The sequence below is a fragment of the Eutrigla gurnardus genome (assembly GCF_963514095.1).
Source record: "Eutrigla gurnardus genome assembly, chromosome: 10".
NCBI classification, from domain to species: domain Eukaryota; kingdom Metazoa; phylum Chordata; class Actinopteri; order Perciformes; family Triglidae; genus Eutrigla; species Eutrigla gurnardus.
This window is the reverse complement of record NC_139924.1, coordinates 29,472,702-29,485,201: the sequence shown is the minus strand read 5'-3', so window position 1 is coordinate 29,485,201 and position 12,500 is coordinate 29,472,702. Positions and strand designations below refer to the sequence as shown.

The window sequence follows — 12,500 nt, the reverse complement described above, 5'->3', positions numbered from 1 at the left end:
TAAAATTCACTCAGCTATAAACTCATTAACATCAACATGGACTCATGCTCATTCTCTTGCTCTGCAGCGCCATCTCGTGGCTCACAGCGGTATTACAGTCAGAGGGGGACAACAAGGCTTGTTATAATATAACATGTTATGAGGATGTTAAAGGGGAATACCGCCCACTTCAGGGGTCCGGATACAATCAGGTCAGGTGACCCGACAGGAAGTCGTGGAGCGGGTCACCACCTCGGAGCCCTTAAAGGGCGACTTTGCGTGTTTTAACCCCTCCAAGTTTCAAATCGATTGCACTGTTATCGTCTCAACTCTACAACATGAATACGACCATGACTGTGCAGATGATTTGTGATTTAAGGAGCTAAAACCTGCAAACGCACCTGCTTTAAAGGACAGGTGCGTTTCCCCGGCAACGTTAGTAGCGACGCGGCATTTCCTCTACATTCTATCACAAACAGCAGGACACTAAATTATAGGTTTTACATTGATGCTCTCTGTGTCGGTAGGCACAGTGGAGATGCTGCCCCCTGGTGGCAGAGGGGACTCAGAGGAGGACTCTGGTCCCGGTCTGTGGGGGGGTCAGAGGGGACAGCAGAGACCTAGACCGCCCACTGCAGGATGCTGGTGTCCTTCCCTCCGGTGGAGATCAGGTGACTGCCGTCGTGCAGGAAGGCAACATTGGTCACGTGACTGCTGTGGCCGCCGGACTCGTGGCTCGGAGCCTGCAGACGGGAGGAGGGGGGTTAGTGTGGGGTGTGTGTGTGTGTGTGTGTGTGTGTGTGTGTGTGTGTGTGTGTGTGTGTGTCTACAAACGTATGTCAATAGTTAATAAAATGTCTTTCCTGTCCCATCCAAGATCTCACAACCGAGGTCCTGACTGACTGAGGTCCTGATCAAGACCTGTCTGAGGTCCTGATCGAGGTCCTGACTGACTTAGGTCCTGATCAAGACCTGTCTGAGGTCCTGATCAAGACCTGTCTGAGGTCCCGATCGAGATCCTGACTGACTGAGGTCCTGATCAAGACCTGTCTGAGATCCCGATCGAGGTCCTGACTGACTGAGGTCCTGATCAAGACCTGTCTGAGGTCCCAATCGAGGTCCTGACTGACTGAGGTCCTGATCAAGACCTGTCTGAGATCCCGATCGAGGTCCTGAATGACTGAGGTCCTGATCGAGGTCCTGAATGACTGAGGTCCTGAATGACTGAGGTCCTGAATCACCGTGTCGGCAGACAGGAAGTCGACCAACAGGACTTCCTGTTCCTGAAGGCGTGTAAATAAAGGTTAATGGAGTGAAGTCCACTGACCCGCGGTTGAGAGCACGGGAAGGAGAACAAGTGCACTTTGCCGAAGTCGTCGGCGGAGGCGAGCAGGGATCCGTCATGTGACCTGCACACGGCGTTGATGTCAGTGCCATCGGCGCCATCTGGCCAGACTCCTGCCACACCGGAGAGATTCATAATATTAATATTATTATTATTATTAATTTGTGACATATATATATATATTATTATTATAATCTAATAATATTACTAAAATCATTATTAATAATAATAATAATCATATTATCATTATTCATATTATTCACATTATTCACATTCATTTATCACATCAGATCTGGTTTAATTTTTATTTACACTCAACAAACAGAGAGAAATAGATTTTAGAATGAAGACGAACCGAAGGTGCTGAAGGCCAGCGTGCAGGTGGACGAGGCCCAGACCTGGTTCCGCACCAGGTCCATGTTGGTCACATGTTTACCACTGGATGCCTCCCCTGGAAAACGTGGAGAAATATATATATATATAATATATGTTGTGTAAAACAGCGCCCCCGCTGCCCCATCAGTACCAGTTCAGGTGGAGAGTGGTACTGCAGCAGGGAGACAGAAACCCACTAAATGATTATAAATCCAGATGAAGTTCTGTGAGAAGTTGATGAAGGAAAGCTGCTGAAAGCAGGAAGACCCACAGTAAGGGTAGAAAGCTCTGGTAGAAAACTCTTTTCCTTTCAGTCCACTTCAGGGTCCTGAAAAACCTGGTAAAACCAGACTCCAACACGTGGTCTCTGGTGGATCATGTGTTTGTGGATTACAGGAGACACTTGGACAGATTCAGAAAAGATGCTGAGTCATTTTATCAGAACATCTGGTCTCTGATTAGAGTAGCGTTGTTGTTTTCCTGATTTTCTGAACCGAGTTCTGCTGATCCAGGACCAGCTCAGAGCGGCTCCTGTCCTGCTGATCCAGGACCAGCTCAGAGCGGCTCCTGTCCTGCTGATCCAGGACCAGCTCAGAGCGGCTCCTGTCCTGCTTTAGTGTGCTTCTACCTTCATGTGTTGACTCCATCCTTCCAGTCAGCTCTGCTAAATAAATCCGCGACCTGATGTTCTGACTGCTAAGAGTATTTAACAGAGTATTTAGGTATTTTTCTAGTATCGTTGACACCAGATTTGACAGATTTTACAGACCAGGAGGAGGACTCACAGAAGAGGATCTCGTAGTCCCCTGAGTTGGTGACGAGGTGCTGGCTGTCTGCAGACCAGTCCAGGTGGGTGATGAAGCTGGAGTGGCCCTGGAAGGATAATGTTGGTGGGTCAGAGGTCACATAGTGGATTCAAGTCCAACAAAAGAGTTCTGGATCTAATTCTGGATCAGAAGTGTAACCAAGTACAAATACTTTCTCACTGTACTTCAGGAGTATTTTCAGGTATTTGTACTTTACTTACCTCTAATAACAGCCAGTAGAAATGTCCTTCATATGGAAACTCTACTCTTAAAATTAACATTAGTCTTTCGAGCTTCCAGATGACAATAAATACATAAATAAAGAGCTGCTCTACATTACTGACACGGAGAGAGGAGTGAGGCATTCTGGGAAGGCGACCTTACACTGCATTTGCCCACGCGGCTGTACCTCCGTCCGTTCTCCGTCACGCCGTAGATGTAAACAAAGTTGTCATGTGACGCAACAGCCAGGAAGTTTCCATCTGATGAGACAAAGAATCAGTCAGTGATGATGTCAGCAGAGTGATGATGTCAGCAGAGTGATGATGTCAACAGAGTGATGTCAGTCAGTGATGATGTCAGCAGAGTGATGTCAGTCAGTGATGATGTCAGTCAGCAGAGTGATGATGTCAGCAGAGTGATGTCAGTCAGTGATGATGTCAGCAGAGTGATGATGTCAGCAGAGTGATGATGTCAACAGAGTGATGTCAGTCAGTGATGATGTCAGCAGAGTGATGTCAGTCAGTGATGATGTCAGTCAGTGATGATGTCAGCAGAGTGATGATGTCAGCAGAGTGATGATGTCAGCAGAGTGATGTCAGTCAGTGATGATGTCAGCAGAGTGATGATGTCAGCAGAGTGATGTCAGTCAGTGATGATGTCAGCAGAGTGATGATGTCAGCAGTGATGTCAGCAGAGTGATGATGTCAGCAGGGTGATGATGTCAGCAGAGTCGTGATGTCAGCAGAGTAATGATGTCAGCAGAGTGGCAGCGGAGCGAGTCCTAAGTTTTCTAGCTTCTTTGAGTACCTGGAAAAGCACTTTATAAAACTTATATATTATTATTATATTATTATTTGATTGTTATTGTTGTTATTATGTTATTATGTCATTATTGTTATTATTGTTGTTGTTAGTATTATTATTGTTTACCTGGAGAGAACTTGACGTTGGAGATGATCTCGTTGCCGTCTGTGTGCATAGAAACAACTTCCCTGGTGTCGGTGTCCAGCACCAACCATCTGTAACACACACACACACACACACACACACACACACACACACACACACACACACACACACACAGAGTCAGAAACCAATGATCATTTGTAAAAAACATATATTTTATAACGTGGCCCACTAAAGACCAGGTGCTGGGGGTTTTGAGGGAGGCGGACCTTCCAGTCATGGTCCCCACAGCCAGAACCGCCCCGCTGGGATGGAAACCTGCAGATCGGCCCGGATCCTGGAGCAGAGGAGAGGACCCGTTAGATTACTGGGATCATCGTGTTACCATGGAGACAAAGTTGTGATGTCACCTCGATGCTGTAGCTCCAGAGGGGCTGATGGGAGCTGGAGTCCCAGAGGTGGACCTGCCGGTCCTGGGAGCAGGTCACAAACTGGTCCATGGAGGGGTGGACGTCCAGACCCCAAAGCTCGTCTGTGTGACCCTGGACCACATCACAGTCATGACATACAAGTGTGTGTGTGTGTGTGTGTGTGTGTGTGTGTGTGTGTGTGTGTGTGTGTGTGTGTGTGTGTGTACCTGTACAATCGGAGTTAGTGTATCCGGGAAGGCGGCTCTGATGATGGCGTTCTTGGTGGTTCCTACGAAGAGTTCTCCAGGTTTCCCTTCAGCCAGAGCCCGAACCGGACCAAGGGTCTCGCCCACCTGGACACACACACACAAACACACACACACACACACACACACACACACACACACACACACACACACACACACACACACACACACACACACACACACACACACACACACACAATTATGTATTCATGATCAGTTGATTTAAGGTAATTAGATGACAAAGTGTTGATCATATTCAGGATAACGGTGTTCACGCTCCCTCACCTCCATCTCGGCCCGTTTCCTGTAGTCGTGGTCCCAGAGGACCACCTTCCGGTCTTTCCCCCCCCCAGAGACCATAGTGCCGTCCTTCAGCACGCAAACGGAGAAGACCCCGCCCTCGTGGGCTGCCGCCACCACCTGGCTGATGCGACTCCCACCTGCCAATTGGAGCAGACAGGAAGTACAGGTGAACCTGGCGTCCTCTTAGTGACGCAGCATGACAGTCATCACTTCCTGTCACTGTGTGATCCCTCTGGATCCCTAGGATCCCTCTAGATCACTGGGATCCCTTCACATCGTACCTTTGGCCCAGACGTAGATGTTTCCACTGGAGTCTCCAGTGATGGCGTCGCCGTTCTCAGCGAACGCCACGCACAACACGTACTTGGGCTTGTCGTGTTTCTGGAGAAAGACGGGAGGTATATATATATATATATATATATATATGTATATATAGTTTATAAATGAAATGTAGAGTATAGATCCAGTGCTATTGGAGACGTTATTGTCCGGTTTGATCATTATTGTACATAGAGCAGTCAGGAAGTGTGTGTGTGTGTGTTTGTGTTGTGTTGCCATGGTTACGGACCTCGAACAGGCCCTGTCTCTTGGTGAGGGTGTTGCCCTCCACCGTCCAGAAGTTGAGGTGTGACTTCCCACAGGTGACGATCAGGTTGGCGTCCATCGGATGAAACACGGCAGCCAGAACCGAGTCGTTGGAGCACTGAGGGGACGGACACGCTGGTTTTTCTACTGTAATAATGCTGCTAGAACCTTCTGTTAGAACCTTCTGCTGTTAGAACCTTCTGTTAGAACCTTCTGTTGGAACCTTCTGTAAGAACCTTCTGCTGTTAGAACCTTCTGCTGTTAGAACCTTCTGTTAGAACCTTCTGCTAGAACCTTGTGTAAGAACCTTCTGTTGGAACCTTCTGTTAGAACCTTCTGCTGTTAGAACCTTCTGTTGGAACCTTCTGCTAGAACCTTCTGTAAGAACCTTCTGCTGTTAGAACCTTCTGTTAGAACCTTCTGCTAGAACCTTCTGTAAGAACCTTCTGCTGTTAGAACCTTCTGTTAGAACCTTCTGTTAGAACCTTCTGTTGGAACCTTCTGTTGGAACCTTCTGCTAGAACCTTCTGTTGGAACCTTCTGCTAGAACCTTTTGCTGTTAGAACCTTCTGTTGGAACCTTCTGTTGGAACCTTTTGCTGTTAGAACCTTCTGTTGGAACCTTCTGTTGGAACCTTCTGTTGGAACCTTCTGCTAGAACCTTCTGCTAGAACCTTCTGCTAGAACCTTCTGCTGGAACCGACATCACGCTACACAACCACCAACGTTGTTTTTTCTGCATGAACATTAAACTGATAGATTGACTCATTATTGTGCTTTCGTGTCATGCCGTCAGACGGGGTTCTGGGTTCTGGGTTAGTATAATGAGGGTCAAAGGTCAGGTACCTTGACTTCAGCCAGCTGCTTCTCCTTCTGCCAGTTCCAGACCGACAGGATGTGGTCGTTTGCGTCGTCCACCGCGCAGAGGAAGGATCCGCCGTTCTGACAGAACAACGAGGAGTTACACTCGGATTGTAATATAGAAATACCAGTTTTATTAAAACTCATATTTATTAAAACTTGTATTTATTAAAACTAATTTATTTAAAACTTGTATTTATTAAAAACTTGTATTTATTAAAACTCGTATTTATTAAAACTCACCGACTTGGAGAACGCCACGCAAGTGACGGCCCTGTCGAAGACCCCCGCCCCGATCACGTGAAGCGTGTTGAGGCTCACCGAGTCCCAGACCCGAACGTGAGGCGGCAGCAGCTGGACCCAGAGAAGGAGGAAGACCAGGTTGGTACCCGGGAGCAGGACCGGGACGTTAGAACCAGGATGTAGATATCTTTTTCACTTTAGAGTAAGTCTATGTAAGCCATGGTTTTCTTTCACCATACCTTTCCATCCTTAGAGTTTCCAGCCACTTGCCCCGTTGCTACGGTAACCATGTCAGGATGCACACTCAGGCTGAGAGGAGAAAGTATGAATTATGATGCTGTGTCAGTAAACCCCAGAGTAGCACTGCAGGTTACCAGAAACACGATGACAGTAAACGCAACATCACTAAATGAAATCTACAACAGATATGAACCCCGCCACCACCGCCGCCACTGTGGCCCCACCTACTGCCCCACCTACTACCCCGCCCCACCGCAGCTCCACCTACTGCCTCGCCCCACCGCGGCCCCACCTACTGCCCCGAATACTGCCGCGGCCCCACATACTGTCCCGCATACTACCCCGCCCCACCACGGCCCCACCTACTGCCTCGCCCCACCGCGGCCCCACCTACTGCCCCGAATACTGCCGCGGCCCAACCTACTGCCTCGCCCCACCGCGGCCCCGCCTACTACCTCGCCCCACTGCGGCCCCGCTTACTGCCTCGCCCCACCGCAGCCCAACCTAATGCCTCGCCCCACCGCGGCCACACCTACTGCCTCGCCCCACCGCGGCCCCACCTACTGCCTCGCCCCACTGCGGCCCAACCTACCGCCCTGCCCCACCGCGGCCCTACCGCCTCGCCCCACTGCGGCCCAGCCTACTGCCTTGCCCTACCGCGGCCCCGCCTACTGCCCTGCTCCACCGCGGCCCCGCCTACTGCCCTGCCCCACCTACTGCCCCGCAACCACCGCCACTGCGGCTCCACCCTGCCTCACTGCCTCGCCCCACCTACTGCCTCGCCCCACCGCGGCCCAACCTACCGCTCTGCCCCACCGCGGCCCTACCTACTGCCTCGCCCCACCGCGGCCCCACCTACTGCCTCGCCCCACCGCGGCCCCGCCTACTGCCCTGCCCCACCACGGCCCCACCTACTGCCCCGCAACCACCGCCACTGCGGCTCCACCCTGCCTCACTGCCCCGCCCCACCTCCCGCCTACTGCCCGGCTGCCACCGTGGCCCCACCCCGCCCCACCATTTGACGTCGTCGTCGTGGCCCAGGTAGTGGCGCTGCTGCTGCTCCTCGGTGTTGTACAGGACGACCACGGAGGCCTGGAAGTAGACGATCTCGCCGGTGGGCAGCAGGTAGAGGTTGGAGCGGCAGTCCCGGCCCCGGTAGCCGTACCTGGTCACCACTGCGGTCAGGGAACAACATGGTGAATGTGATGCTGCTTAACAACGTGACTCATCCCCCCCAGTAACCGTCTCTCTGTAAGGATACACCCACTGCAGCTTGAGCCGGCGGTCAGGCAGCGCCACCTTGTGGTCGAGGCTGTAGCTGTCCCGCTGGCCGTCGGGGATGTGCATGGTGACGGGGCGACCGCGCAGGAACATCCGCACGTAGCCGTCGTCTGGACAGGAAGTACATGAATGAGACGTGAACGCTGTCCTCAACGGTGTTTAACAGCAGAGAGAAAGATATTCTTTCAACTTGAAAATTCATGACTGACCGAGATTGACCCCAACATTACAAATGTTGCCTTTATTCATATTTCCATGCAAGCTGTACAAAAAAGTATAAATATTGTCTTTGACATTGTTCACTGGCAAAAATTGGATAAAAACAATTACTATTGGGATACAGAACATGAGGACATCACGAGTGTTCAAATGGAATAAAACGGTTAAAGTGAGATTCAAAAACAATAAAACAAGCAGAAATCTAAAATCTTCAATTCAACTTCTAGGAACAAACAAAAGATTCTGTGTGAGTCGTGCACACACACACACACACACACACACACACACACACACACACACACACACACACACACACACACACACACACACACACACACACACACACACACACACACACACACACACACACACACACACACACACCTTACCTGCGTTTAAGGTGCATTCTTTGGATTTGCTGAAACAGAAAAAGGAGAAAACAATTATTATTATTTATTCCATTTGATTTAAATACCTAGCAACCACTGTGTTGTGGTTTTGGAGGCTGTTTCTCTGAAGATGCATATTTGATGATTATAGTATTCAAGTGTGAAAGTTGTTTCATGTGACAGAAGAGTCAACAGACAGAAAGCAAACACACGAGGCCTTAAACACACGGACCAGTCATCAACCAATCAGGTCATCAGATGACAGGCAGTGGTCACCGTGGCAACAGCAGTAAAAGTAAGACATCAGATAAGAGGAACCGAGCGTCTGGTAACAACGACATGAATGAAAAGAGTTTTATGATTCTTATTAATAATAAGGAAATGTCCTGACGAGTCACGATGAAAGTAACCGTTGCTGCATGTTGACAAAGTCAACGGGACGCTCAGGCATCGAACCCCCGTGACTCCGTAGAGGATTATTGTTTGATGAAGATCTGTTTGAACACGACGACATCTGAAGATCCAACGTGATCTCACACAAAGACCTGATTGTGTGTGTGTGTGTGTGTGTGTGTGTGTGTGTGTGTGTGTGTGTGTGTGTGTGTGTGTGTGCGTGGGAGGAGGAGTAGGAGGAATTCAGAGCCAGTAATAAGTGGTTCTGGTCTAAGGTTTTAAAGTCTTGAGCGGCACCCTTACTGGATCTGGATCCATGTGGATTCTGGTGTGAAGCTGCTAACAAAGTTAGCTTCATAATTCAAGGTCAACTTTACAGCTAAGTGTTAAAGTCATCTTAGTAGCTAACTAGCATTGGTAGCCTGGTAGCGACCTGTCAATCAGCAGGTAAGCCCCGCCCCCTAAAGCATCCCCTGCTTTCTGGTCTGGTGGACTCTAAATGGACCATAATGTACTAAATGAACATCATGCTGGATTGAAGAAGACTTGAAACTAGAGATTGAGACCATAAACTCATGTTTACAATGTTTACTGAGATAATACATCAAGAGAGAAGTAGGACCATTTTCTCATAGACTTCTATACAACCAGAGAGGAGTCGCCCCCTGGTGGCCAGCAGAGAGAAGTCGGACCATTTTCTCATAGACTTCTATACAACCAGAGAGGAGTCGCCCCCTGGTGGCCAGCAGAGAGAAGTAGGACCATTTTCTCATAGACTTCTATACAACCAGAGAGGAGTCGCCCCCTGGTGGCCAGCAGAGAGAAGTAGGACTTTCTCATAGACTCCTATACAACCAGAGAGGAGTCGCCCCCTGGTGGCCAGCAGAGAGAAGTAGGACCATTTTCTCATAGACTTCTATACAACCAGAGAGGAGTCGCCCCCTGGTGGCCAGCAGAGAGAAGTAGGACCATTTTCTCATAGACTCCTATACAACCAGAGAGGAGTCGCCCCCTGGTGGCCAGCAGAGAGAAGTAGGACCATTTTCTCATAGACTTCTATACAAGCCGGACGGTTGCTATGACGATGCTGCGGTCGGACTGATGGGTCGGGGGGTGAGCATCCACTTCCTGGTGCATTAGGACCAAAGTGGTTCAGTTAATGGACATGAAGGGAAAGAGACCAAGACAATGGAAACCTTCTCCTTGTTCCTCGTCTATAAATCTACTAAATCAATACGTCAATGTTTTAACATGTTGAAAAGCAGCTCCATCAGACCCACCAGACCCAGAACTGGGTCCTCCGAGTCCTCTGGGTCCTCCGAGTCTGCCAGGATCCATCAGACCTAACAGGACAATCGCTGAACTGACAGAACTGCTGAGTTCACTGTCACTTCACATCTACTCATCCTGCATGTGTGTGTGTGTGTGTGTGTGTGTGTGTGTGTGTGTGTGTGTGTGTGTGTGTGTGTGTGTGTGTGTGTTTCCTCATTAGAACACAAACGATCCTTTAATGAGGCTCTGAACAGGAGATCTGTGACATAATGAGACCTGTTAGATAAAAGATCCACTTTAAAAAGAAAAAAGCTCCTTGTTTAAATTGATAATAAGTTTCCATTCAAGTAAAAAAAAATCATCTTTTCTTTACAGTAAACGTGAATCATCGGAAGAGTTCTGGTTTCACACACAATCAGTCGTTTCTATAAACAATGTCACAACAACAACCGGAGTTCAGCAACAGTCTGTTACTACAGTTCAACAGCAACTAAACACACTCTCTCCTCACAGGAAGCAACCAGTGATTCTTAGATCATGGATCAGAACGTTTACCTGCTGGATCTCTTCATGGCTGCAGGATCCCGTTACACCAACAGAGTAAAGCCTAACAGTCAGAGAAACAGTCGGACCGCAAAACAACCACTTCCTCTTCACACCGAGAGCTTTGAGCTCAGCCTGGGGACCCGTCAGCCAATCAGAGGCACTTCCTCACTGCAGTACCCGCTGTAACCCCGCCCCCTCTCTCTATGTATGTAGCCCGCCCCCTTTTACCAAGAGCTGTTGAAATGTGATCCGTCAGCACAAACAGAGACAGAGGAGGAGAGAGAAAAAAGGAGGAGCAGGAAGAGGAGAGGAGGAGAGAGAAAAAAGGAGGAGCAGGAAGAGGAGAGGAGGAAGTGTGGATGTTGATAAAAGAAAGAACCGCAGAGATAAGAAAAGTAGAGAAGTGTTGAGAGAAGAAGGATGAAAATAAAAAGTCATCCTTGTGTTGTGTTCACTGTCTTACTGTAGTTTGTGAAACAGTCCTCAAACTGTCATTCTCTCTGCTGGCCACCAGCGGGCGACTCCTCTCTGGTTGTATAGAAGTCTATGAGAAAATGGTCCTACTTCTTTCTTGATGTATTATCTCAGTAAACATGTCACGACAGCGTTTGTGCAGTAACAGGAAGTGACGTCGGCCGTTACCTCTTCCCCCCCCCGGAGCTGCTGGAGGAGGTGGTCCGACTCCGACTCTCGGCTCCCATCTCCCTCCTCACCAGCGTGAGGCGCTCCGTGGACATACTCTTCCTGCAGGACAGCGAACACATCGTATCAGACGTGAAACTCAGAAGATGAATATTTTTAAAGATGAGCGTGGGTTTGGAACCTCTTGATGGACTGAAGCACCTCCTTCTTCGGGGAGGAGGGCGAGGAGAGGAGGCGCTTCTGCTGGACGTAGCCGTTACTCAGAGGTCTGGAGGGAAGAGCCTGCAAGAGCTGACGCACTGCAACGCATTATTATTGTTAATAATATTGTTATTATTATTTATATTATTGTTATGATTGTTTATATTGTTGTTGTTGTTATTAATAATATTGTTTTTATTATATTTAATAATATTGTTTTTATTATATTTAATAGTATTATTATTTTATTATTAAAAATAATAAATCACCTTTGGTGGCTGGAGCTGCAGCTGTGGGGGCCAGGGGCCTCCTCCCAGCAGCCGGGGCCCCTCCAGGCGGCCTCGGCAGGCCCTGGTCCTCACAGCTGCCGAGGCGGCGCAGGGCGTCGGCCAGCGCCGCCTTCAGCAGCTGGATCTCGTCCTCCTGCAGCTGCAGCTTCTGCTCCAGGTGGGAGACCCGGTTCTCCAGGTCCATGTTGCTGCCAGCCGACACTGTGTCATCTGAAAGCAGAGACACGCTTAGAACACGCTTAGAACACGGCTAGGTCCGAGTCCCTGCAGCCGTACGGGGGTCCCATACTGCTGGACAGCCGTCAGAAACCAATCAAAACCTGTTAGCTTCATGTTCAGGGATATTCCGCTTTGTTTGTTTCTACAACAGGATTTCTGTTTTTATACCTAAACAACAATATTAGCTTCAGACGACAAAACCAATGTTAGCTTTAGACATAACAACGTTAGCTTTAGACAAAACCAACGTTAGCTTCAGACAAAACCAAGTTAGCTTCAGACAACAACGTTAGCTTTAGACAACAATGTTAGCTTTCGAAAACAATGTTGGCTTCTGACAAAACCCACGTTAGCTTTAGACAACATTAGCTTCAGACAAAACCAACGTTAGCTTTAGACAACAATGTTAGCTTCAGACAAAACCAACGTTAGCTTCAGACAAAACCAACGTTAGCTTTAGACAACAACGTTAGCTTTAGACAAAACCAACGTTAGCTTCAGACAAAAC

General features: G+C 48.8%; 1 protein-coding gene across 1 annotated transcript in view; it reads right to left on the bottom strand.

The window, feature by feature from the left end:
* Positions 1-12,500, bottom strand: part of eml2 (EMAP like 2) — an 18,955-nt gene that overhangs the window by 186 nt on the left and 6,269 nt on the right. Inside the window, exons 2-22 of the mRNA XM_084020350.1 lie at positions 11,753-11,983; positions 11,464-11,581; positions 11,283-11,384; positions 8,430-8,458; positions 7,802-7,931; positions 7,556-7,705; positions 6,540-6,609; positions 6,301-6,411; positions 6,043-6,138; positions 5,181-5,315; positions 4,894-4,993; positions 4,595-4,749; positions 4,271-4,396; positions 4,044-4,175; positions 3,903-3,970; positions 3,658-3,746; positions 2,890-2,987; positions 2,485-2,572; positions 1,680-1,775; positions 1,307-1,437; positions 1-722 (exon numbers count right to left, since the gene is read on the bottom strand). The exon at positions 1-722 is cut by the window's left edge and continues 186 nt beyond it. Coding sequence (XP_083876476.1) covers positions 600-722; positions 1,307-1,437; positions 1,680-1,775; positions 2,485-2,572; positions 2,890-2,987; positions 3,658-3,746; positions 3,903-3,970; positions 4,044-4,175; positions 4,271-4,396; positions 4,595-4,749; positions 4,894-4,993; positions 5,181-5,315; positions 6,043-6,138; positions 6,301-6,411; positions 6,540-6,609; positions 7,556-7,705; positions 7,802-7,931; positions 8,430-8,458; positions 11,283-11,384; positions 11,464-11,581; positions 11,753-11,983 — 2,378 coding nt within the window. The 3' untranslated portion in view covers positions 1-599. The remainder of the gene's footprint in view (positions 723-1,306; positions 1,438-1,679; positions 1,776-2,484; positions 2,573-2,889; positions 2,988-3,657; positions 3,747-3,902; positions 3,971-4,043; positions 4,176-4,270; positions 4,397-4,594; positions 4,750-4,893; positions 4,994-5,180; positions 5,316-6,042; positions 6,139-6,300; positions 6,412-6,539; positions 6,610-7,555; positions 7,706-7,801; positions 7,932-8,429; positions 8,459-11,282; positions 11,385-11,463; positions 11,582-11,752; positions 11,984-12,500) is intronic.